Source organism: Mercenaria mercenaria, chromosome 10 (assembly GCF_021730395.1).
Source record: "Mercenaria mercenaria strain notata chromosome 10, MADL_Memer_1, whole genome shotgun sequence".
Classification (NCBI taxonomy): Eukaryota; Metazoa; Mollusca; class Bivalvia; order Venerida; family Veneridae; genus Mercenaria; species Mercenaria mercenaria.
This window is the reverse complement of record NC_069370.1, coordinates 25,926,897-25,953,697: the sequence shown is the minus strand read 5'-3', so window position 1 is coordinate 25,953,697 and position 26,801 is coordinate 25,926,897. Positions and strand designations below refer to the sequence as shown.

The 26,801-nt window shown below is 37.9% G+C and overlaps 1 protein-coding gene across 2 annotated transcripts in view; it reads left to right on the top strand.

Annotated features, from left to right (window-relative positions):
* Window positions 1–26,801, top strand: part of LOC123559596 (phospholipid scramblase 3-like) — a 68,870-nt gene that overhangs the window by 25,332 nt on the left and 16,737 nt on the right. For both annotated transcript variants that reach the window (XM_045351556.2, XM_045351555.2), the window contains exon 5: window positions 16,502–16,619. In XM_045351556.2, coding sequence (XP_045207491.2) covers window positions 16,502–16,619 — 118 coding nt within the window. The remainder of the gene's footprint in view (window positions 1–16,501; window positions 16,620–26,801) is intronic.

The window sequence follows — 26,801 nt, the reverse complement described above, 5'->3', positions numbered from 1 at the left end:
CTAAAAATTACCCCAAAATTACATATTAGTTACCACTTCCATTAAAAAAGCAGTATGGGAGGGCATGCACTTTTACAAAAGTAGTCTCTAGTTTTGAAAAATGGATAATATAGTCTGTACCTTGATTAAAGTTTTAATGCACTTTCTCTTTATCTTTGTTATTGATGGATTTGCTTCAAGCTTAAAATAGTTATTCCTTATCATCACCTACATCATATGGCACAAGGATCATAACTCTCGCACCAGTATTTCATGAATTATCCCCCTTTTTACTTAGAATCAGGTTGATTGTGGTGCACTTGCACTATATCTTTGTCATTACTTAATGAATTTGATTAGAACTTAAATTACTGTAAAATCATTTAATTTCATGGGCATAAAATTTCATGGTTTTGGTCTAAACAGAAATTTCGTGGGGATATGAATTCGTTGATTTCAACTTTACAACATAAAATGAATGGGAATTTTACTTGTTCGTTGGGATCAAATTTCATGGATTGACTCAACCGGGAAATCCTCGAAAAATTAGTCCCCCACGAATATTAATGATTTCACAGTAGTTTTTTCCAGACATCATCCTCATCATATGACACAAGGTCAGTAACTCTGGCACAAATATTTTATGAGTTATATCGGATTCCCCTTTTTATTAGCTCACCTGTCACGTAGTCCGTCCGTCCGTCGTCCGTCCACAATTTCTTGTCTGCACGATAGTGGTTTCATTTATACTTTTATTTTAACCAAACTTGCACACAACTTGTATCACCATAAGATGTTGGTTCCTTTCTTGAACTGGCCAGATCCCATTATGGGTTCCAGAGTTATGGCCCCTGAAAGAGCCAAAATTAGCTATTTTGACCTTGTCTGCACAATAACAGCTTTATTTATTTGATTTTTACCAAACTTGCACACAACTTGTATCACCATAAGATCTAGGTTCCTTTTTTTGAACTGGCCAGATTCCATTATGGGTTCCAGAGTTATGGCCCCTGAAAGGGCCAGAATTAGCTATTTTGACCAATAGCAGCTTCATTTATAGTCCGTCCGTCCGTCGTCCGTCCACAATTTCTTGTCTGCACGATAGCAGCTTCATTTATAATTTGATTTTAACCAAACTTGCACACAACTTGTATCACCATAAGATCTCGGTTTCTTTCTTGAACTGGTCAGATCCCAGTATGGGTTCCAGAGTTATGGCCCCTGAAAGGGCCAAAATTAGCTATTTTGACCTTGTCTGCACAATAACAGCATTATTTATGATTTGATTTTTACCAAACTTGCACACAACTTGTATCACCATAAGATCTTGGTTCCATTGAATTGGCCATTATGGGTTCCAGAGTTATGGGCCCTGAAAGGGCCAAAATTAGCTATTTTGACCTTGTCTGTACAATAGCAGCTTTATTTATGATTTGATTTTTAGCTCACCTGTCACAAAGTGACAAGGTGAGCTTTTGTGATCGCGCAGCGTTCGTCGTCCATCGTCCGTCCGTGTGTGCGTGCGTGCGTTCGTGCGTGCGTGCGTAAACTTTTGCTTGTGACCACTCTAGAGGTCACATTTTTCATGGGGTCTTTATGAAAATGGGTCAGAATGTTCATCTTGATGATATCTAGGTCAGGTTTGAAACTGGGTCACGTGCGGTCAAAAACTAGGTCAGTAGGTCTAAAAATAGAAAAACCTTGTGACCTCTCTAGTGGCCATATATTTCACAAGATCTTCATGAAAATTGGTCAGAATGTTTACCTTGATGATAACTAGGTCAAATTTGAAACTGGGTCACGTGCCATCAAAAACTAGGTCACTAGGTCAAATAATAGAAAAACCTTGTGACCTCTTTAAAGGCCATATTTTTCATGGGATCTGTATGAAATTTGGTCTGAATGTTCATCTTGATGATATCTAGGTCAAGTTCGAAACTGGGTCACATGCAGTCAAAAACTAGGTCAGTAGGTCAAATAATAGAAAAACCTTGTGACCTTTGTAGAGGCCGTATTTTTCATGGGATCTGCATGAAAATTGGTCAAAATGTTCATCTTGATGATATCTAGGTCAAGTTTGAAACTGGGTCAACTGCAGTCAAAAACTAGGTCAGTAGGTCAAATAATAGAAAATCCTTGTGACCTCTCTAGAGGTCATATTTTTCATGGGATCTGCATGAAAATTGGTCAGAATGTTTATCTTGATGATATCTAGGTCAAGTTTGAAACTGGGTCATGTCCGATCCAAAACTAGGTCAGTAGGTTAAATAATCTGTGACCTTGGTAAAGGCCATATTATTCATGGGATCTGCATGAAAATTGGTAAGGATGTTCATCTTGATGATATCTAGGTCAAGTTCGAAACTGGGTCAACTGGGGTCCAAAACTAAGTCAGTAGGTCTAAAAATAGAAAATCCTTGTGATTTCCCTAGAGGCCACATTTTTCAACGGATCTTCATGAAAATTGGTAAGAATGTTCAACTTGATGATATCTAAATCAAGTTTGAAACTGGATCACGTGCGGTCCAAAACTAGGTCATTAGGTCAAATAATACAAAAACCTTGTGACCTCTCTAGAGGTCATATTTTTTTAAAATTGGTCAGAATGTTCATCTTTATGATATCTAGGTCAAGTACGAAACTAGGTCACGTGCGGTCAAAAACTAGGTCAGTAGGTCAAATAATAGAAAAACCTTGTGACCTCTGTAGAGGCCATATTTTTCATGGGATCTGCATGAAAATTGGTCAGAATGTTCATCTTGATAATATCTAGGTCAATTTTGAAACTGGGTCACATGCAGTGAAAAACTAAGTCAGTAGGTCAAATAATAGAAAAACTTTGTGACCTCTCTAGAGGCCATATCTTTCATGGGATTTGTATGAAAGTTGGTCTGAATGTTCATCTTGATGATATCTAGGTCAAGTTTGGAACCGGGTCAACTGCGGTCAAAAACTAGGTCACTAGGTCTAAACATAGACCTCTCTAGAGGCCATATTTTTCAATGGATCTTCATGAAAATTGGTGAGAATGTTCACCTTGATGATATCTAGGTCATTTTCAAAACTGGGTCACATGTGGTCAAAAACAAGGTCAGTAGGTCTATAAATGGAAAAACCTTGTGACCTCTCTGGAGGCCATATTTTTCATGAGATCTTCATGAACATTGGTAAGAATGTTCACCTTGATGATACCTAGGTCAAGTACAAAACTGGGTCACATGCCTTCAAAAACTAGGTCATTATGTCAAATAATAGAAATACCTTTTGACCTCTCTAGAGGCCATATTTTTTAATGGATCTTCATGAAAATTGGTCAGAATAAACGATGTCATACTCAGTTCATGTGGGGTCAGGCGAGCGATTCCGTTATGGGTTCCAGAGTTATGGCCCCAGAAAGGGCCAAAATTAGCTATTTTGACCTTGTCTGCACAATAGCACCTTTATTTATGATTTGATTTTTACCAAAATTGCACACAAATTGTATCAACACAAGATCTTGTTTCCTTTCTTGAACTGGCCAAATGCTATTATGGGTTCCAGAGTGATGGCCCCTGAAAGGGCCAGAATGAGCTATTTTGACCTTGTCTGCACAATAGCAGCTTCATTTATGATTTGAATTTAATCAAACTTGCACAAAACTTGTGTCACCATAAGATCTTGGTTCCTTTCTTAAACTGGCCAGATCCCGTATAGCAGCTTCATTTATGATTTGATTTTAACCAAACTTGCACACAACTTGTATCACCATAAGAACTTGATTCCTTTTTATACGCCCTAAGTGATGTATTATGTTATTGCCTCGGTGTCCATCTGTCTGTCTGTCTGTTGGTTAGCAATTTCCCTTCCGCTCTGTAACTCTTGAACCCATTGAAGGATTTCAAAGAAACCAGACACAAATGTTCACCTCATTGAAATGATGTGCAGAGCGGCATTTTCAGATGGCTCAATTCAAGGTCAAGGTCACACTTAGGGGTCAAAGGTCATATGACTTTGTTTTGTATGTATATTGCGCTGCATTTGCGTTGCATTGCAGTGCTCTTGTTTTTATTTGGCAGATCCTTCTTTGGTTCACTTACAATAATTTTTTTAGCTCACCTGAGCCAAAGGCTCATGTAGAGCTATTGTGACCGCTCAATGTCTGTCGTCCGTCGTCAGTCGTGCATCGTGTGTCCGTCAACATTTTCTAAAAAAATCTTCTTGAAAACCACTGGGCAGAATTACACCAAACTTCACAAGAATGATCCTTGGGTGGCCCCCTTTCAAAAATTTTCAAAGAATTGAATTCCATGCAGAACTCTGGTTGCCATTGCAACAGAAAGGATAAACTTTAAAAATCTTCTTCTCAAAAACCAAAAGCCCTAGAGCTTAGATATTTGGTCTGAAGCATTGCCAGGTGGACCCCTAGCAGATTTGTTCAAATCATGACCCCGGGGTTAAAATTGACCCCGCCCCAGGGGTCACTTGATTTTAAATAGGAAAATCTTAAAAAATCTTCTTCTCAAAAACCAGAAGCCCTAGAGCTTAGATATTTGACCTGTGGCATTGCCTAATGGACCTCTACTAAAATTGTTCAAATCATGACCCCGGGGTCAAAATTGACCCTGCCCCAGGGGACACTTGATTTTACATAGGAAAATCTTCAAAATTTTTCTAAAAATAAACCAGAAGGCCTAGATCTTAGATATTTGACATGTAGCATTGCCTAGTAGACTTCTACAAAATTTGTTCAAATCATGACCCCCGGGGTCAAATTGACCCCGCCCCATGGGGTTACTTGATTGTACGTAGAAAAATCTTCAAAATTTTCTAAAAATGTAGCATTGCCTAGTAGACCTCTACAAAATTTGTTCAAATCATGACCCCCGGGGTCAAAATTGACCCCGCCCCAGGGGTCACTTTATTTTACATAGGAAAATCTTCAAAATTGTTCTAAAAATAAACCAGAAGGCCTAGATCTTAGATATTTGACATGTAGCATTGCCTAGTAGACTTCTACAAAATTTGTTCAAATCATGACTCCCGGGGTCAAATTGACCCCGCCCCATGGGGTTACTTGATTGTACGTAGAAAAATCTTCAAAATTTTCTAAAAATAAACCAGAAGAAGGCCTAGAGCTTAGATATATGACATGTAGCATTGCCTAGTGGACCTCTACAAAAAAATTTCAAATCATGACCCCCCGGGGTCAGAATTGGCCCTACCCCAGGGGTCACTTGATTTTACATAGAAAATCTTCAAAAAATTTCTAAAAATAAATCAGAAGGCCTAGATCTTAGATATTTGACATGTAGCATTGCCTGATAGACTTCTACAAAATTTATTCAAATCATGACCCCCGGGATCAAATTGACCCCGCCTAATGGGGTTACTTGATTGTACATAGAAAAATCTTCAAAATTTTCTAAACATAAACCAGAAGGCCTAGAGGTTATATATTTGACATGTAGCATTGCCTAGTGGACCTCTACAAAACTTGTTCAAATCTTGACCCCCCGCCCCCCCCCCCCCCCCCCCCCCCCCCCGAGGGTCAAATTGACCCAGCCCCAGGGTTTACTTGATTGTACATAGGGAAATCTTCATAAATTTGCTTAAAATAAACCAGAAGGCTTAGATCTTAGATATTTTATATGTAATATTGCCTAGTAGATTTCTACAAACTTTGTTCAAATTATGACCCCCGGGGTAAAATTGGCCCCGCCCCAGGAGTTACTTGATTGTACATCTTAAAATTTTCCAAAAAATCATCAAAAGCATCAAGTAAAAAGTACCCGTTATACGGTATCATATACTGTAACCAATTAATATTCACACCCAATTTATTTTTGCTATACTCCTGGAAGCCACCTTTCCGCAAATATTAGTATACAGGATTAAATTTTTCCTTACAACAAACCTATAATTTTCGTGTCCAGTTTCACTTTGGCCGTAAATACGAATTTACACACTATTTCTTTATGTAACATGTGACTATTATCGCATCTGCGTACCGTGTGAACACTCTTGTTGAACTTTATTCAGTACAAATAATGATAATACACTAGAATTTAATATCTGTGCATATCTATAGAAAAACTTATTGCCCCACACATTTTTGTTACACATGTGTTGTGTGACCATCAACATTTTCTAAAAAAATCTTCTTCTTGAAAACCACTGGGCAGAATTACACCAAACTTCACAGGAATGATCCTTGGGTGGCCCCCTTTAAAACTTATTCAAAGAATTGAATTCCATGCAGAACTCTGGTTGCCATGGCAACTGAAAGGAAAAACTTAAAAAATCTTCTTGTCCAAAACCACAAGGCCTAGGGCTTTGATATCTGGTATGTAGCATCATCTAGTGGTCCTCTACCAAGATTGTTCAAATTATCCCCCTACGATCAAATATGGCCCCGCCACGGGTGTCACATGGTTTATATAGACTTACATAGGGAAAAACTTTGAAAATCTTCTTGTACAAAACCATATGGCCTAGGGCTTTGATATCTGGTTTGTAGCATCATCTAGTGGTCCTCTACCAAGATTGTTCAAATTATCCCCCGGGGTCCCAAGTTTTACGTAAACTTATATAGTAAAAGACTTTAAAAATCTTCTTGTCTGAAACCACAAGACCTAGGCCTTTGATATTAAGTATGTAGCATTGCCTTGTGGTCCTCTACCAAGATTGTTCAAATTATTATCCTGGGATGAAAAGAGGCCCCAACCAGGGGGTCCCAAGTTTTACACAGACTTATACATAATTTTTTTTAAAAATCTTCTTGCCTGAAACTGCAAGGCATAGGCTTTTGATATTTGGTATGATGCATTGCCTAGTAGTCCACTACTAAAATTGTTCAAATTATGCCCCCGGGGAGAAAAGAGGCCCAGCCCGGGGTCACTTAGTTATTATATGAGCTATATAGGAAAAATACTTAAAAAATTATCTGATCCTATTTCCTAGACTGTTTAGTTATAATTACCTGATGACCCCAAGTAATATGATGTCACTTGACTGTGACCTTTACCTGCTGACATACTTTCTTGTTTTTAGCTCACCTGAGCACAAAGTGCTCAGGGTGAGGTATTGTGATCGCTCACCGTCCGGCGTCTGTCCGTCCGTCCGTCCGTTGTACGTCCGTCCGTTGTACGTCCGTCCGTTGTACGTCCGTCCACACTTTCCTTTAAACAACATCTCCTCCTAAACCAACAGGCCAATTTTGATGAAACTTCACAGGGATGTTCCTTGGATGGCCCCCTTTCAAAATTGTTCAAAGAATTGAATTCCATGCAGAACACTGGTTGCCATGGCAACCGAAAGGAAAAACTTTAAAAATCTTCTTCTCAAAAACCAGAAGCCCTAGAGCTTAGATATTTGGTGTGAAGCATTGCCTAGTGGACCTCTACCAATTTTGTTCAAATCATGACCCCGGGGTCAAAATTGACCCCGCCCCAGGGGTCACTTGATTTTACATAAGAAAATCTTAAAAAATCTTCTTCTCAAAAACCAGAAGCCTTAGAGCTTAGATATTTGACATCTAGCATTGCCTAGTGGACCTCTACTAAAATTGTTCAAATCATGACCCCGGGGTCAAAATTGATCCCGCCCCAGGGGTCACTTGATTTTACATAGGAAAATCTTCAAAAAATTTCTAAAAATAAACCAGAAGGCCTAGAGCTTAGATATTTCACATGTAGCATTGCCTAGTGGACCTCTACAAAATTTGTTCAAATCATGGCCCCCGGTGTCAAAATTGACCCCATCCCAGGGGTCACTTGATTTTACATAGGAAATATTTAAAAAAATCTTCTTCTCAAAAACCAGAAGCCCTAGAGCTTAGATATTTGACATGTAGCATTGCCTATTGGACCTCTACTAAAGTTGTTCAAATTATGACCCGGGGGTCAAAATTGACCCCGCCCTAGGGGTCACTTGACTTTACATAGGAAAATCTTCAAAAGTTTTCTAAAAATAAACCAGAAGGCCTAGAGCTTAGATATTTCACATGTAGCATTGCCTAGTGGACCTCTACAAAATTTGTTCATATCATGACCCCCTGGGTCAAAATTGACCCAGCCCCAGGGGTCACTTGATTTTACATAGGAAAATCTTCAAAAATTTTCTAAAAATAAACTAGAAGGCCTAGAGACTAGATATTTGACATGTAGCATTGCCTAGTGGACCTCTACAAAATTTGTTCAAACCTTGTCCCCCGGGGTCAAAATTGACTCCGCCCTAGGGGTCACCTGATTTTACATAGGAAAATCTTAAAAAAAAATTCTAAAAATAAACCAGAAGGCCTAGATCTTAGATATTTGACATGTAGCATTGCCTATTAGACTTTTACAAAGTTTATTCAAATCATGACCCCTGGGGTCAAATTGACCCTGCCCCATGGGGTTACTTGATTGTACATAGAAAAATCTTCAAAATTTTCTAAAAATAAACCAGAAGAGCTTAGATATTTGACATGTAGCATTGCCTAGTGGACCTCTACAAAAAGTTTTCAAATCTTGTTTTTAAAGTTACTTAAAGAAAATTTCAACTATATTTTCTCATAATTCTTTTGATTGATTTCTATTATGATCTTTTGACCTTGAAGACTTGTCCTTAAGTGCAATGATAACAGGTGAGCGATATAGGGCCATCATGGCCCTCTTGTTTAAGATACAGCCTTGAGATTTGGATGACATGCACAGTTTTGCAAACCGATCTTAAAACTGACTTTCATTTACCATGAATATGACCTACTGACTTTCTTAATATCTTAGCATCAGTTTGACATTTGAAACATGTAGCTCATATTATCAGGTGAGCGATCCAAGGTCATCATGACCCTCTTGTTTCCTATCCGGTCCATAACTCTGCACTCCATGAAGGGATTTTGATATTACTTAGCACAATCTTATTGTACCTCATATTAAGACGATGTGCCATGCACAACTTTCAGACCCCTAGCTCAAAGGCCAAGGTCATACTTGGCAGTCAAATGTTTACATGGCATGAACAGGGTGTTTCGTGCCCCGTCCACAACTCTGTCATTCATTAAAGGATTTTAATATTACTTGGCACAAATATTTCCTATGATGAGACGAGGTGTCATGTGCAAAACCCGTACATCTAGCTCAAAGGTCAAGGTCACAGTTGAAGGTCAGAGGTCAATAGGGTTTTTCATGGTGAGCTTTTGTGACCGCTCATTGTCCGTCGTCCGTCGTGCATCTGTCAACATTTTCCAAAAAAATCTTCTTCTTGAAAACCACTGGGCAGAATTACACCAAACTTCACAGGAATGATCCTTGGGTGGCCCTTTCAAAATTGTTCAAAGAATTGAATTCCATGCAGAACTCTGGTTGCCATGGCAACCAAAAGGAAAAACTTAAAAAATCTTCTTTTCCAAAACCGCAAGGCGTAGAGCCTTAATATTTGGCATGTGACATCATCTAATGGTTCTCTATGAAGGTTGTTCAAATTGTGCCCCTGGGGTAAAATGAGGCCCCACCCCGGGGGTCACAAGTTTTACATAGACTTATTTTGGAAAAAACTTTTAAAATCGTCTTGCCTTAAACTGCAAGGCATAGGCTTTTGATATTTGTTATGTAGCATTGCCTTATGGTCCTCTGCCAAAATTGTTCAAATTATGCCCCTGGGGTGAAAAGAGGCCCTGCCCCGCAGGTTCTCAATTTTTACATAGACTTATATAGAAAAAACTTTAAGAATCTTCTTGTCTGAAACTGCAAGGCCTAGGCTTTTGATATTTGGTATGCTGCATTGCCTTGAGGTCCTCTACCAAAATTGTTCAAATTATACCCCTGGGACAGTGGGGGTCCTAAGTTTATCATAGACTTATATAGGGAAAAACTTTAAAAATCTTCTTGCCTAAAATCAGAAGACTTAGGCTTTTGATATTTGGTATGTAGCATTGCCTTGAGGTCCTCTACCAAAATTGTTCAAATTATGCCCCTGGGGTGAAAAGAGGCCCTGCCCTGGGGGTCCCAAGTTTAACATAGACTTATACAGGGAAAAAGAAATCTTCTTATCTGAAAGATCAAGGCCTAGGCCTTTGATATTTGTTATGTAGCATTGCCTAGTGGATGTCTAACAAGATTGTTCAAATTATTCCACTGGGGTGAAAAGAGGACCCGCCCTGAGGGTCACTTGATATACGAGTTATATAGGAATAAATACTTAAAAAATTATCAGATCATATTTCCTAGACTGTTTTAATATAATTACCTGATGACCCCAAATGATTAAGGATCACCTGACTGTGACCTTAACCTACTGACCTACTTTATTGTTCTTTAAGATACAGCCTTGAAATTTGGATGACATGTACAGTTTTGCTCTCTGATCTTAAAACTGACTTTCAGTGACCATGAATATGACCTACTGACCTACATTGTAATATTTTAGCATCAGTTTGACATTTTAACCCTTTTCCAATCAGTACTCCACCGGAAACCTATACCTACTGGGAACATAGATCTGTGTGATCTGATAAGCCTGTCTGAACAGAGATATTTGCCTATGATAATATTTTGCCAGTTATTCACATAAAAATGAGGGGGTGTTTCACTTTAAACTATTCAAAGTAACAAAGGCCATGCAAAAAACATAACAACACATGCACAGGATGGGAGATAATTAAATAAATTTACAGTAGATGACACTTGCTAAGATCTTAGTAGGGAGTATGTCTATTTAATCCCCACTCAATTAACACTGATAATTTCCAGTCATTGACACTTAGTTGATATTTGCTGATTTCCTCTGATATAAATTCCTTTTTTATTGCTTTATTTTCCATTTTATCACATCTTACACTGACATTATTTATGCACAATTAAATTCTGATTATGTACAAACTTGCAATACATTCATAATTATATATAAACACATAAAATATATACTATATACTGTAAATGAAATTGTATTATATATATCATAGTTGAAATATTTGTCTATATACATGACTAAACAATACCTCCCATTGATATTTACATTTAACACTTCCTTGATTTGTTTACTGTTTTATTAGTCCCCTACTGGTTGAAAACCAGTTTCGGGGACTATAGGAATGCACTTTTCCGTCATTCCGTCCGTCCGTCCGTCCGTCTGTCTGTCCGTCCGCAATTTCGTGTCTGGTCCATAACTCTGTCATCCATGAAGGGATTTTAATATTATTTGGCACAAATGTTCCCCATGATGAGACGACGTGTCATGCGCAAAACCCGGACCCCTAGCTCAAAGGTCAAGGTCACAATTGGAGGTCAAAGGTCAACAGGGCTTTTTTCCTGTCCGGTCCACAACTCTTCCATCCTTGAAGGGATTTTAGTATTACTTGGCACAAATGTTCCCCATGATGAGATGATATGTCATGCGCAAATCCCGGACCCCTAGCTCAAAGGTCAAGGTCACAATTGGAGGTCAAAGGTCAACAGGGCTTTTTTCCTGTCCGGTCCATAACTCTCCCATCCATGAAGAGATTTTAATATTACCTGGCACAAATGTTCCCCATGAGGAGACGACGTGTCATGCGCAAAACCTGGACCCCTAGCTTAAAGGTCAAGGTCACAATTGGAGGTCAAAGGTCAACAAGGCTTTTTTCCTGTCCGGTCCATAACTCTCCCATCTATGAAGGGATTTTAATATTACTTGGCAGAAATGTACCTCATAATAAGACGATGTGTCATGCACAACTTTCAGACCCTTAGCTCAAAGGTCAAGGTCACACTAAGCAGTCAAATGTTAACATAGCATGAACAGGGTCTGTTTCGTGTCCGGTTCATAACTCTGACATTCATTAAGGGATTTTAATATCACTCAGCACAAGTGTTCCCCATGATGAGACGAAGTGTCATGCGCAAATCCCGGACCCCTAGCTCAAAGGTCAAGGTCACAATTGGGGGTCAAAGGTCAACAGAGTTTTTTTCCTGTCCCGTCCATAACTGTGCCATCCATGAAAGGATTTTAATATTACTTGGCACAAATGTTTCCCATGATGAGACGACGTGTCATGCGCAACACCCAGTACCCTAGCTTAAAGGTCAAGGTCACACTGAGATCAAAGGTCAAGAGGATTTTTTTCCTGTCCGATCTATAACTTTGTCATGCAAAGCAGGATTTAGATATCAGTTGGCACAAATATTCCCCTGGATGAGACAACTTGTCGTGCGCAAGAACCAGGTCCCTAGGTCTAAGGTCAAGGTCATATTTAGAGGTCAAAGGTCAAATTCAAGAATGACTTTGTACGGAACATTTCTTCTTCATGCATGGAGGGATTTTGATGTAACTTGGAACAAATGTTCACCACCATGAGGCACCCTTGTTTTAAGAATTACGTCCCTTTGTTAGCCCACCATCATCAGATGGTGGGCTATTAAAATCACTCTGCGTCCGTGGTCCGTCCGTCCGTCATTCCGTCCGTCCGTCCGTCCGTCCGTTAACAATTTCTCGTTATCGCATCTCCTCAGAAACTACTGGGGGGATTTTGACCAAACTTTGTCAGAATGATGTGTTGGTACCCTAGTTGTGTCCCCCTGAAAATCAGACTGGTCCAACAATTTATGAGTGAGTTATGGCCCTCTGTTTATTTCTATATTTTACATAGATTTATATAGGGAAAAACTTTGAAAACCTTCTTGTCCAAAACTACAGAGCCTAGGGCTTTGATATTTGGTTTAAAGCATTATCTAGTGGTCTTCTACCAAGATGATTCAAATTATTTCTCTGGGGTCAAATATGGCCCCGCCCTGGAGGTCACATGGTTTATATAGACTTATATAGGGAAAAACTTTGAATAACCTCTTGTCCAAAACCACAGGGCCTAGGGCTTTGCTATTTTGTATGTGACATCATCTAGTAGTCTTCTACTAAGATTGTTCAAATTATACCCCTAGGGTCAAAAATGGCCCCGCCCTGGGGGTCATATGGTTTACATAGACTTATATAAGGAAAAACTTTGAAAATCTTCTTGTCCAAACCACAAAGCCTAAGGCTTTGATACTTGTAATGTAGCATCATCTAGTGGTTCTCTACCAAGTTTGTTCAAATTATCCCCCTAGGGTCAAAAATGGCCCTGCCCCGGGGGTCACATGGTTCATATAGACTTACATAGGGAAAAGCTTTTAAAATGTTCTTGCCAAAAACTACAACATTCAAATTTGGACCACATGTATATTTTTAAGTGGCAAGATGAACCTTGACATGAGTTGACCTTGATTTTGACCTAGTGACCTACTTTCACATTTCTGTAGCTACAGCCTTCAAATTTGGACCACATGCATAGTTTTGTGCACTGGAAAAACTTTGACCTTGATTTTGACCTAGTGACCTACTTTCACATTTTTGAAGGTACAGGCGTCAAATTTGGACCATATGCATAGTTCCGTGTTTCAAAATGAAATTTGACATTGATTTTGACCTAGTGACCTACTTTCACATTTCTCAAGCTGCAGCCTTCAAATTTGGACAACATGCATAGGTTTGTGTACTGAAAAAAACTTTGTCCTTCACGTTGACCTAGTGACCTACTTTCCCATTTTTGAAGATACAGGCTTCAAATTTGGACCCCATGCATAGTTTTGTATTCCGAAATAAAATTTGACCTTGATTTTGACCTAGTGACCTACTTTTACATTTCTCAAGCTGCAGCCTTCAAATTTGGACCACTTGCATAGTTTTGTGTACCGAAATGAACTTTGACCTTTACATTGACCTAGTGACCTACTTTCACAATTTTAAGGTACAGGCTTCAAATTTGGACCACATGCATAGTTTTGTATTCCAAAATAAAATTTGACCTTGATTTTGACCTAGTGACCTACTTTTACATTTCTCAAGCTATACCCTTCAGATTTGGACCACATGCATAATTTTGTGTACTGGAATGAACTTTGACCTTAACATTGACCTAGTGACCTACTTTCACATTTTTGAAGGTACAGGCTTCAAATTTGGACCACATGCGTAGTTTTGTATTCCGAAATAGAATTTGACCTTGATTTTGACCTAGTGACCTACTTTTACATTTCTCAAGCTACAGCCTTCAAATTTGGACCACTTGCATAGTTTTGTATACCGAAATGAACTTTGACCTTAAGATTGACCTAGTGACCTACTTTCACATTTCTGTAGCTACAGGCTTCAAATTTAGACCACATGCATAGGATTGTGTACCGAAACAAACTTTGACCTTGACATTGACCTAGTGACCTACTTTCACATTTCTCAAGCTACAGCTTTCGAATTTGGACCATATGCACAGTGTTGTGTACAGAAATGAAATTTGACCTTGAGCTAGTCAATAAGTCTTGAAATTTGGAATACCCAAAAATGGCACATTGGTGGGCGCCAAGATCACTCTGTGATCTCTTGTTGTTACTATAAATAGATTTTATTGTTTTTTTTTTATTACTGGCGGTAGAGAAAAATCGAGACCACTTTTCTGTGGTACAGCATGCATGTTACATCCAATTTTTAGGTGTATTTTGACCTATCTCTACCTGGTAAAGAGTTTCTTGTGGACTTATATTATATAGATTTTTTTTTTTTTTTTTTTTTTTTTAAATATTAATTTCCCTTTGTTGTTACTATAAATAACTTACATGATAACATTTTTATAATCAGCCAAAAAAATTCAATATGAAAACAACTGTGGGTTTTTATATATGCACATTTTAATCCAAGTGTGTTGTTATAAGATATTGTATATGTAGTACAATATTGTTTATATATCATTGACAGATATCAGTTCATTATGTTATACTGCAGTAGAGAAAATTAGGTGCCTTCCAGTAGGGGACTTTGTATTGCATGGCAATACTTCATTCACTTGTTTTTTTGTACTTTCTATTAAATTAAAAAAAAGATCAACAAAATTAATACAGATTTTATTCATATGCAAGTAGTTCAATTTGACACCTGACCAAATGTTTCTTTGAAAAGCTATGAGATTGCCTGAACGAAAACTATGATAAATAAATAGATAAATAAAATTTAATAAATGAATAAATAGAGTCTGCTGACATTTGTGATTTGAGTCCCCATTTTGTCGGCTTGTTAGGTATTTACTGTTTCAGCAAAAACCGGCCTTTGAAACCAATCACTGCTTCATCAACTGACAGATTACGACTTGGATGGGTAATATCACTCTTGAAATTTCTGTTATAAAGGTGTATAAGTGGCCAGACTTTGAATAACCTGTCACGATATTATCAGCTGGATCAGGCTGATCACGGTTATTTGAGATGATTTTTCAACTTACACCAACGTTGAATAGGTATGTTTTGGTAAAACCCTCTACTCAAAGTCGGTCATCGGAGCTCCAGAAATATTTCACATAATGTTACGTTTTCTGACGATTATCATAACCAAAGAAGAAAGTCCATATTTCATTTGCTGTTGTTTTTCCCTGAGCCTCCCAAACATCATCATCCCTTCAGTAAAACTGTTGTTGTTTATAATGATTTTCTTGCCTTGTACCAGTACCATAAAAAATTTGGTTTCTTCAGCAATCATTAAAAAAAATGAATCGAACTTTGTGTCAAAAAAATTGTAAAATCTATTTGATATTTCAGTAAAATTTTGTTCGCCATCACGAATAAAGTCCTAACATACCTCGATGAAATATTCGAGTCAGATTTCAATAATTCATCAACGGTCGTAGGTCTTCCAAAGGGGTGTCACATTCCGAGTTATTTTCTATTTGTCACGAGTATAATTCTACTATTTCAGACGTATCGGAGTCCCTTGATAATTTCTCCGACCAAATATCACTAATATTCACATCTGAATCTGGATCCCGACGTAGAATTTCGAAAATATCGTCGTGACAAAATTGTCCGAAATCTCTATCGCTATCCACCATTTTGGTACATGTACAATTTTATTTTCTGAAAATGAGTTGGGGATTTCCAAAATTTGCTGTATAAATAGTAACGTTTTGAAAGCAAGACTCTGGCATGATCGTAAAATGAACTTTCCTAACCGATTTAAACTTTTAAACCAATAAGTTTTCGTCGTTTTCAATCGGAAAAAGACAAATATTAAACAGTGCATTATCCGGGCGGTTTCAGGCGAATCGTTTGTAGACAGCACGGGCGGATTGAGGCGTTTCATTGGATAAGCGATAAGGGCGGATTGGGGCGATATGATTGGAAAAGGGTTAAACATGTGGCTCATATTACTCAGGTGAGCGATTCAGGGTCATCATGACCCTCCTGTCTAGGATTAATTTCCCTTTGTTGTTACTGTAAAATTAGGCGCCTTCCAGTTGGGGACTTTGTATTGCATGGCAATACTTCATTCACTTGTTTCCTTGTAATTTGAAGTATTTGATATCATATAAAATAGGTGACCACATTAGGAATAAGATTTGAAATTTCAACCCTTATGTCACACTTTTGCCTCATTATTTTGAAAACTGTTTGTCCATTATTATGAGTGTTGACAGTCAATTTTCTGTGAAATATTTGAGAGAACATGTTGTTTGCCTTTTATTTTTACTGTTCACTCTTTATTATAAGTTTTCTGCTTTATATTTCAGGAGAACATGTTGTTTGCCCACCTATGATATTATGAGTGCTGACAGTCAAGTGATATTTTCTCTTAGTTTAGTCTGTCAAACCTGTAAATCTGTGCTTTGCTGTGATAATCATATTGATGTAAGTAATATTGAAAAACATGTATTTTTATAGTTATAACATTTTTAGCTCGAAGAAAAAGTAGAGCTGCTGCACTCGCCCCAACATCGGCGTCGCCATTGGTTAAAGTTTTTGATCAATTCAAATATCTCTGTTACTATCAAAGCTATTGACTTGAAACTTAAAATAGTTATTTACTATCAAAGTCTACACCAGGAGAAACAATCCCCATAACTTGATTTTGAATTTTGACAGAATAATGCCCCTTTTTAACTTAGAATTTTTGGTTAAAGTTTTTGATAAAGTCAAATATCTCTGTTACTATCAAAGCTATTGACTTGAAACTTAAAATACTTATTTACCATGAAAGTCTACACCAGAAAAAACAATCCCCATAACTCTGCTTTGAATTTTGACAGAATAATGCCCCTTTTTAACTTAGATTTTTTTTTTTAAATTTGATAACGTCAAATATCTCTGTTACTATTAAAGCTTTTGACTTGAAACTCAAAATAGTTATATACAATCAAAGTCTGCACCAAAAGACACAATTTCCATAACTCTGGTTTGAATATTGACAGAATTATGCCCCTTTTTAACTGAGAATTTTGGTTAAAGTTTTTGATAAAGTCAAATATCTCTGATACTGTCAAAGCTTTTGACTTCAAACTTAAAATACTTATTTACCATCAAAGTCTACACCAGGAAAAACAATATCCATAACTCTGATTTAAATTTTGACAGAATTATGCCCCTTTTTAACTTAGAATTTTTTGTTAAAAGTCAAATATCTCTGTTACTGTTAAAGCTTTTGACTTGAAACCCAAAATAGTTACTTACTATCAAAGTCTACACCAGGAGACACAATTCCCATAACTCTGATTTGAATTTTGACAGAGTTATGTCCCTTTTTAACATAGAATTTTTTTTACTGGCAAAGCTCTAATTCAGAGTCAATCACTGAGAAAAGTCGAGCGCGCTGTCTTACGGACAGCTCTTGTTAAAATTTGCTGAACATTTTTATGAACTGAAAAAGGATGAATCTCATCATGTTTGTTTCATGGTTTTGAATTGGATAATAATTTATTAATTTTTAGCTCACCAGAGCCAAAGGCTCAGGGTGAGCTATTCTGATCAGTCACCGTCCGGTGTCCGTTGTCCGTCCGTAAACTTTTACTTTAAACGACATCTCCTCATAAACCGCTAGGCCAGTTTCATCCAAACTTCACAGGATTGTTCCTTGGATGAAGCTCTACAAAAATTATTCAAAGAATTGAATTCCATGCAGAACTCTGGTTGCCATGGCAACCGAAAGGAAAAACTTTAAAAATCTTCTACTCAAAAACCAGAAGACCTAGAGCTTAGATATTTGGTGTGAAGCATTCCCTAGTGGACTTCTACCAATTTTTAGCTCACCTGTCACGAAGTGACAAGGTGAGCTTTTGTGATCGCGCAGCGTCCGTTGTCCGTGCGTAAACTTTTCCTTGTGACATCTCTAGAGGTCACAGTTTTCATGGGATCTTTATGAAAATGGGTCAGAATGTTCATCTTGGTAAATTCTAGGTCAAGTTCGAAACTGGGTCACATGCGGCCAAAAAGTAGGTCAGTAGGTCTAAAAAAAGAAAAACCTTGTGACTACTCTAGAGGCCATAATTTTCAATGGATCTTCATGAAAATTGGTCAGAATGTTCACTTTGATGATATCTAAGACAAGTTCGAAACTGGGTCACGTGCCTTCAAAAACTAGGACAGTAGGTCTAAAAATAGAAAAACTTTGTGACCTCTCTAGAGGCCATATATTTCACAAGATCTTCATGAAAATCGGTCAGAACGTACACCTTGATGATATCTAGGTCAAGTTCGAAACTGGGTCACGTGCCATCAAAAACTAGGTCAGTAGGTCAAATAATAGAAAAACCTTGTGACCTCTCTAGAGGCCATATTTTTCATGGGATCTGTATGAAAGTTGGTCTGAATGTTCATCTTGATGATATCTAGGTCAGTTTCGAAACTGGGTCACGTGCAGTCAAAAACTAGTTCAGTAGGTCTAAAAATAGAAAAAACCTTGTGACCTCTCTAGAGGCCATATATTTCATGAGATCTTCATGAAAATTGGTCAGAATGTTCACCTTGATGATATCTAGGTCAAGTTCGAAAGTGGGTCACGTGCCGTCAAAAACTAGGTCAGTAGGTCAAATAATAGAAAAACCTTGTGACCTCTCTAGAGGCCATATTTTTCATGGGATCTGTATGAAAGTTGGTCTGATATTTAAGTCAAGTTCGAAAGTGGGTCATGTGCCTTCAAAAACTAGGTCAGTAGGTCAAATAATAAAAAAAACCTTGTGACCTCTCTAAAGGCCATATTTTTCATGGGATCTGTATGAAAGTTGGTCTGAATGTTCATCTTGATGATATTTAGGTCAAGTTCGAAAGGGGGTCATGTGCCTTCAAAAACTAGGTCAGTAGGTCAAATAATAAAAAAAACCTTGTGACCTCTCTAAAGGCCATATTTTTCATGGGATCTGTATGAAAGTTGGTCTGAATGTTCATCTTGATGATATCTAGGTCAAGTTTGAAACAAGGTCATGTGCGGTCAAAAAGTAGGTCAGTAGGTCTAAAAATAGAAAAACCTTGTGACCTCTCTAGAGGCCATACTTGTGAATGGATCTCCATAAAAATTGGTCAGAATGTTCATATTGATGATATCTAGGTCAAGTTCGAAAGTGGGTCATGTGCCATCAAAAAGTAGGTCAGTAGGTCAAATAATGAAAAAACCTTGTGACCTCTCTAGAGGCCATATTTTTCATGGGATCTGTATGAAAGTTGGTCTGAATGTTTATCTTGATGATATTTAGGTCAAATTTGAAACTGGGTCAACTGCGATCAAAAACTAGGTCAGTAGGTCTTGAAATAGAAAAACCTTGTGACCTCTATAGAAGCCATACCCTTGAATGGATCTTCATGAAAATTGGTCAGAATGTTCACCTTGATGATATCTAGGTCAAGTTTGAAACTGGGTCACTAAAAAACTAGGTCAGTAGGTCAAATAATAAAAAAACCTTGTGACCTCTCTAGAGGCCATACTTTTCATGGGATCTGTATGAAAGTTGGTCTGAATGTTCATCTTGATGATATCTAGGTCTAGTTTGAAACTGGGTCAACTGCAGTAAAAAACATGGTCAGTAGGTCTAAAATTAGAAAAATCTTTTGACCTCTCTAGAGGCCATATTTTTCAATGGATCTTCATGAAAATTGATCTGTATCTTCACCTTGATGATATCCAGGTTAGTTTCGGGTCACGTGCGGTCAAAAACTAGGCCAGTAGATATAAAAATAGAAAAACCTAGTGACCTCTCTAGAGGCCATATTTTTCATGAGATCTTCATGAAAATTAGTGAGAATGTTCACCTTGATGATATCTAGGTAAAGTTCAAAACAGGGTCACGTACCTTTGAAAACTAGGTCCATAGGTCAAATAATAGAAAAACCTTGTGACCTCTCTAGAGACCATAAATTTCAATTTATTTTCATGAAAATTAGTCAGAATTTTTATCTTGATAATATCTAGGTCAAGTTCAAAACTGGGTCACATTAGCTCATAAACTAGGTTACTATGTCAAATAATAGAAAAAAGAAGAGGTGAGCGATTCAGGACCATCATGGTCCTCTTGTTTTTAAATCATGACCCTGGGGTCAAAATTGACCCGGCCCCAGGGGTCACTTGATTTTACATAGGAAAATACTAAAAAATCTTCTCCTCAAAAACCAGAAGCCCTAGAGCTTAGATATTTGACATGTAGCATTGCCTAGTGGACCTCTACTAAAGTTGTTCAAATCATGACCCCGCCCCAGGGGTCACTTGATTTTACATAGATTTCTATAGGAAAATCTTCAAAAAAATTAAAAAAAATTATAAAACCAGAAGTCCTAGAGCTTAGATATTTGACATGTAGCATTGCCTAGTGGACCTCTACAGAATTTGTTCAAATCATGACCTCTGGGGTCAAAATTGACCCCGCCCCAGGGGTCACTTGATTTTACATAGGAAAATCTTCAAAATTTTTGTAAAAAGTAAACCAGAATGCCTAGAACTTAGATATTTGACATGTAGCATTGCCTAGTGGACTTCTACAAAATTTATTCAAATCATGACCCCTGGGGTCAAATTGACCCCGCCCCATGGGGTTACTTGATTGTACATAGAAAAATCTTCAAAATTTTCTAAAAATAAACCAGAAGGCCTAGAGCTTAGATATTTGACATGTAGCATTGCCTAGTGGACCTCTACAAAATTTGTTCAAATTATGACCCCCTGGATCAAAATTTACCCTGCCCCAGGGGTCACTTGATTTTACATAGAAAATCTTCAAAAAAATTCTAAAAATAAACCAGAATGCCTAGATCTTAGATATTTGACATGTAGCATTGCCTAGTAGACTTCTACAAAATTTATTCAAATCATGAACCCCGGGGTCAAATTGACCCCGCCCCATGGGGTAACTTAATTGTACATAGAAAAACCTTCAAACTTTTCTAAAAATAAACCAGAAGACCTAGAGCTTAGATATTTGACATGTAGCATTGGCTAGTGGACCTCTATAAAATTTGTTCAAATCTTGACCCCCAGGGTCAAATTGACCCAGGCCCAGGGGTTACTTGATTGTACATAGGGAAATCTTTGACATGTAGCATTGCCTAGTGGACCTCTACAGAATTTGTTCAACTTGGTCAGAATGTTAGTCTTGATGATCTCTGGGTCAAGTTTCGAAACTGGGTCATGTTGGGTCAAAAACTAGGTCAGTAGGTCAGATCAAATGAAAAGCTTGTGAACACTCTAGAGACCACATTTGTGACCCAATCTTTATGAAACTGGTAAGAATGTTAGTCTTAATGATCTCTAGGTCAAGTTCAAAACTTGGTCATGTTGGGTCAGAAACTAGGTCAGTAGGTCAGATTAAAGGAAAAAAGCTTGTGAACAATCTAGAGACAACATTTTTTACCCATTCTTTTTATGAAATGGTCAGAATGTTAATCCTTGATGATCTATAGGTCAAGTTTGAAACTGGGTCATGTGGGGTCAAAAACTAGGTCAGTAGGTCAGGCGCAAGGAAAAGCTTGTGAACATGCTAGAGACCACATTTGTGACCCAGTCTTTATGAAACTTGGTCAGAATGTGAGTCTTGATGATCTTTAGGTCAAGTTCGAAACTGGGTCATGTTGGGTCAAAAACTAGGTCAGTAGATCAGATCCAAGGAAAAGCTTGTGAACATGCTAGAGACCACATTTGTGACCCAGTCTTTATGAAACTTGGTCAGAATGTTAGTCTTGATGATCTTTAGGTCAAGTTTGAAACTGGGTCATGTTGGGTCAAAAACTAGGTCGGTAGGTCAGATCAAAGGAAAAGCTTGTGAACACTCTAGAGATCACATTTTAGACCTAATCTTTATGAAACTTGGTCAGAATGTTAATCTTGATGGTCTCTAGGTCAAGTTGGAAACTGGGTCATGTGGGGTCAAAAACTAGGTCAGTAGGTCAGATCAAAGGAAAAGCTTGTGAACACTCTAGAGACCATATTTTTGACCCAAGTTTTATGAAACTTGGTCAGAACGTTTGTCTTGGTGATCTCTAGGTCACATTTGAAACTGGGTCATGTGTGGTCAAAAACTAGGTCAGTAGGTTAGATCAAAGGAAAAGCTTGTGAACACTCTAGAGACCACATTTTTGACCCAATCTTTTTGTAACTTGGTCAGAATGTTAGTCTTGATGATCTCTAGGTCAAGTTTTAAACTGGGTCATGTTTGTCAAAAACTAGGTCAGTAGGTCAGATCAAAGGAAAAGCTTATGAACACTCTAGAGACCACATTATTGACCCAATCTTTATGAAACTTCGGCAGAATGTTAGTCTTGATGATCTCTAGGTCAAATTTGAAACTGGGTCATGTGGGGTCAAAAAGTAGGTCAGTAGGTCAGATCAAAGGAAAAGCTTGTGAACATGCTAGAGACCACATTTGTGACCCAGTCTTTATGAAACTTGGTCAGAATGTTAGTCTTGATGATCTTTAGATCAAGTTTGAAACTGGGTCATGTGGGATCAAAAACTAGGTCAGTAAATCAGATCAAAGGAAAAGCTTGTGAAAACTCTAGGGACCACATTTTTGACCCAATCTTTATGAAACTTGATCAGAATGTTAGTATTGATGATCTCTAGGTCACGTTTGAAAGTGGGTCATGTTGGGTCAAAAACTAGGTCAGTAGGTCAGATCAATGGAAAAGCTTGTGAACACTCTAGAGACCACATTTGTGACCAATCTTTATGAAACTTGGTCAGAATGTTAGTCTTGATGATCTCTAGGTCAAGTTTGAAACTGGGTCATGTTGGATTAAAAACTAGGTCACCTGGTCAAATCAAAGGAAAAGCTTGTGAACACTCTAGAGGCCACAGTTGTGACCCAATATTTATGAAACTTAGTCAGAAAGTTTGGCTTGATGATTTCTAGGTCAAGTTTGAATCTGGGTCATGTGGGGTCAAAAACTAGGTCACCTGGTCAAATCAAAGGAAAAGCTTGTGAACACTTTAGAGGCCACATTTGTGACTCAATCTTTATGAAACTGGGTCAAAATGTTTGTCTTATTCATTTCTAGGTCAAATATGAATCTGGGTCATGTGGGGTCAAAACCTATATCACTAGGTCAGTTGAAAGGAAAATCTTTTCAACACTCTAGAGACCACAATTTAAGTTTGAAACTCATGAGAATTAGTCAGAATGTTTTTTTTAGCTCACCAGAGCCAAAGGCTCAGGGTGAGCTATTTTGATCACTCACCGTCCGGCGTCCGATGTCTGGCGTTCGTAAACTTTTACTTTAAACAACATCTCCTCATAAACCGCTAGGCCAATTTCATCCAAACTTCACAGGAATGTTCCTTGGGTGAAGCTCTACAAAAATTGTTCAAAGAATTGAATTCCATGTAGAACTTTGGTTGCCATGGCAACCGAAAGGAAAAACTTTAAAAATCTTCTTCTCAAAAACCAGAAGCCCTAGAGCTTAGATATTTGGTGTGAAGCATTCCCTAGTGGACCTCTACCAATTTTGTTCAAATCATGACCCCGGGGTCAAAATTTACCCCGCCCCAGGGGTCACTTGATTTTACATAGGAAAATCTTAAAAAATCTTCTTCTCAAAAACCGGAAGCCCTAGAACTTAGATATTTGGCATGTAGCATTGCCTAGTGGACCTCTACTAAAATTGTTCAAATCATGACCCCGGGGTCAAAATTGACCCCGCCCCAGGGGTCACTTGATTTAACATAGATTTCTATAGGAAAATCTTCAAATTTTTTTAAAAAATAAACCAGAAGGCCTAGAGCTTAGATATTTGACATGGAGCATTGCCTAGTGGACCTCTACAAAATTTGTTTGAATCATGACCTCCTGGGTCAAAATTGACCCCACCCCAGAGGTCACTTTATTTTACATAGGAAAATCTTCAAAAAATTTCTAAACATAAACCAGGAGGCCTAGAGCTTAGATATTTCACATGTAGCATTGCCTAGTGGACCTCTGCAAAATTTATTCAAATCATGACCCCCGATGTCAAATTGACCCAGCCCCAGGGGTCACTTGATTTTACATAGAAAATCTTCAAAAAATTTCTAAAAATAAACCAGAAGGCCTAGATCTTAGATATTTGACATGTAGCATTTCCTAGTAGACTTCTACAAAAAAATTTAAATCATGACCCCTAGGGTCAAATTGACTCCGCCCCATGGGGTTACTTGATTGTACATAGAAAAATCTTCAAAATTTTCTAAAAATAAACTAGAAGGCCTAGGGCTTAGATATTTGACATGTAGCATTGCCTAGTGGACCTCTACAAAATTTATTCAAATCATGACCCTGGGGTCAAAATTGACCCCGCCTTAGGGGTCACTTGATTTTACATATAAAATCTTTAAAAAAAATCTAAAAATAAACCAGAAGGACTAGAGCTTAGATATTTCACGTGTAGCATTGCCTAGTGGACCTCTACAAAATTTGTTCAAATCATGACGCCTGGGATCAAATTGACCCAGCCCCATGGGGTTACTTGATTGTACATAGAAAAATCTTTAAAATTTTCTAAAAATAAACCAGAATGCCTAGAGCTTAGATATTTGACATATAGCATTGCCTAGTGGACCTCTACAAAATTTGTTCAGATCATGACCCCGGGGTCAAAATTGACCCCGCCCCAGGGGTCACTTGATTTTACATAGAAAATCTTCAAAAATTTTCTAAAAATAAACCAGAAGGCCTAGATCTTAAATATTTGATATGTAACATTGCCTAGTAGACTTCTAAAAACTTTATTCAAATCATGACCCCTGGGGTAAAATTGGCGCCGCCCCAGGGGTTACTTGATTGTACATTGGAAAATCTTCCAAAATATTTCTAAAAATCATCAGTTTGACATTTGAAACATGTAGCTCATATTACTCTGGTGAGCGATCTAGGGTCATCATGACCCTCTTGTTGATAATCTATAGGTCAAGTTCGAATCTGGGTCATGTGGGGTCAAAAACTAGGTCACCGGTCAAATCAAAGGAAAAGCTTGTGAACACTCTAGAGGCTACAGTAAAATAATAAATTAAATTTAAAATTATAAATAAAATAATTAACATCACCTTAGTGCAAGAAGTCAATAAGTCCTTCTTTAGATCAATGCAGTTATCCACTTCTTGCACTGAGGTGACTAGTTGTAACCAAATCTTTATGAAATTTAGTCAGAGTGTTTCTCTTGATGATCTTTAGGTCAAGTTCAACTCTTGGTCATGTGGTATCAAAAACTAGGTCATTAGGCCAGATCAACTCTGGTGAGCGATATATAGGGCCATCATGGCCCTCTTGTTTATTTGATTTTAACCCCACTTACACACAACTTAAGTCACAATAAGATCTCAGTTCCTTTCGAAAACCAGCTAGATTCCTTCATGGGTCCTAGAGTTGATGCCCCTGAAAGGGGCAAAATTTTCTATTTTGGCCCTTTCAGCCATATAGAGGTTTCATTTATGCTTTGATTTGATACAAGCTTGCACAAAATGTTATCTTGATGATCTCTAGGCCTGGATCGAAACTGGGTCATGTCGGGTCAAAAACTAGGGTCATCGGGTCAAATCAAAGGAAAAGCTTGTTAACAATCTAGAGGCCACATGTATGACCCTATCTTCTTGAAACTTGGTCAGAATGTTTATCTTGATGATTTCTAGGCCAAATTTGAAACTGGGTCATATGGGGTCAGAAACTAGGTCATCAGGTCAAATCAAAGGAAACGCTTGTTAACACTCTTCAGGCCAAATTTTCTATTTTGGCCCTTTCAGCCATATAGAGGTTTCATTTATGCTTTGATTTGATACAAGCTTGCACAAAATAATTATCTTGATGATCTCTAGGCCTGGATCGAAACTGGGTCATGTCGGGTCAAAAACTAGGGTCATCGGGTCAAATCAAAGGAAAAGCTTGTTAACAATCTAGAGGCCACATTTATGACCCTTTCTTCATGAAACTTGGTCAGAATGTTTATCTTGATGATTCCTAGGCCAAGTTTGAAACTGGGTCATATGGGGTCAAAAACTAGGTCACCCTGTCAAATCAAAGGAAAAGCTTGTTAACACTCGTATTCATTTGATGTGCATGAAACTTGGTCAGAATTTTGTCTGCATGAAATATCGCATGAATTTTTATCTGGGTCATGTGGGGTCAAAAACTAGGTCACCAGGTCAAATCAAAGAATAAGCTTGTTTACACCATAGGGGGCACATTTTTGATTATATCTACATAAAATTTGGTCAGAATGTTTCATGAAGTCTTGGACGATTTCAAATCTGGGTCTTGTGGGGTCAAAAACTAGGTCACTAGGTCAGATCATAAGAAAAGCTTGTATACACTGTAGAGGCCACTTTTTTGCTCCAGTCTTCCGGAAACTTTGTCAGAATGTTTGTTTTCGTGAAATTTTGGACAAGTTCGCATCTGGGTCATGTGGGGTAAAAAACTAGGTAACTTTGTCAAATCAAAGAAAATGCTTCTTTACATTCAAGAGGCCACAGTTTTTGGTCCAATCTTAATGAAAATTAGTCAGAATATTTGTCTCCATGAAATCACTAGGTAAAACATGTTTACACTGTTATGGTGTGTTACACAGGTGAGCAACCAAGGGCCATCTTGGCCC